Source organism: Myotis lucifugus, unplaced genomic scaffold (genome assembly GCF_000147115.1).
Source record: "Myotis lucifugus unplaced genomic scaffold, Myoluc2.0 scaffold_442, whole genome shotgun sequence".
Taxonomy (NCBI): Eukaryota; Metazoa; Chordata; class Mammalia; order Chiroptera; family Vespertilionidae; genus Myotis; species Myotis lucifugus.
In genome coordinates this window covers 539,888-540,749 of record NW_005871490.1, presented here as the reverse complement: position 1 = coordinate 540,749, position 862 = coordinate 539,888, and the positions used below count along the sequence as shown (strand labels likewise).

General features: G+C 71.6%; 1 protein-coding gene across 1 annotated transcript in view; it reads right to left on the bottom strand.

The window, feature by feature from the left end:
• EN2 (engrailed homeobox 2) overlaps window positions 1-593 on the bottom strand; it is a 4,031-nt gene extending 3,438 nt beyond the window's left edge. The window contains exon 1 of the mRNA XM_023744269.1: window positions 5-593. Within this exon, the coding sequence (XP_023600037.1) occupies window positions 5-593 (589 nt within the window). The remainder of the gene's footprint in view (window positions 1-4) is intronic.
• Between the last annotated feature and the right edge of the window lie 269 nt (window positions 594-862).

Below are 862 nucleotides of genomic sequence, written 5' to 3'. Positions count from 1 at the left end.
AAGCTGTCCGAGTAGAGCTCAAGGGACAGGTCGCTACATCCCAAGCCGCGGGCCTTGAGCGCCCCGTCCAGGGGGCCGCTGGGGTCGCTGCCTTTCTTGGCGTCGCTGTGCAGCGAGAGAGCCTTGGAGCCTCCTTCGCCTTCGCCCGGAGACTCGCCGCCGCCGCCTGGCAGCGGCCCGCCGGCACCCGGCGCACAGGGCGCTCTCGGCCGGGACTCCCGGGCGGACCCCAGGAGCTGATCGGCGCCACCCGCGCCACCGCCTCTATCCGCCCCGCCCGCCCCGCCTTCGCCGCTGCCTCCGGCGCCTCTTCCTCCGCCCGCGCCGGCACAGCACGTCCCTGCGTCCTTTCTCCGGCCGAACTCGGGCCGCAGGATGTTGTCGATGAAGAAGTTGGTGATGCGGTGAGGGTGCTGGTGGTTGCCCGGCACCTGCAGGACCGCTGGCAGCACCAGTGCCCGACGGCGTCCGGTGTCCGCATCGCCGGGGCTGCTGCCGCCACCGCCTCCCGAGCCGCCACTGGGGCTGGATTCTGGCTGCCACGGCCCCTCCGCCGCCGCTGCGTCGCTGGGCTTGGAGTCATTCTCCTCCATGCTGTTTACGACAAATCCCAAATCGTTTCTCCGGGGACCCGTCCAATCAGCCCTCGGCCCGCCGGCGGTGCACAAGGGGACCCCCGCAGCCGGCCCGCGCCTCTACCCCGCCGAGTCTTCCACCGGCGTGTGCAGGGGCCGCGGCCAGGGCCAGGGTCCTAAAGCGCCGGCCGCGCTCGGAGCGGAGCCGTTCCAATCCACGAGTTGAGTTCGAAAATACCGGGAGTTGCCCCGCGCCCAAAGCCCGGGGATTCAAGAGTCGGCAGCGC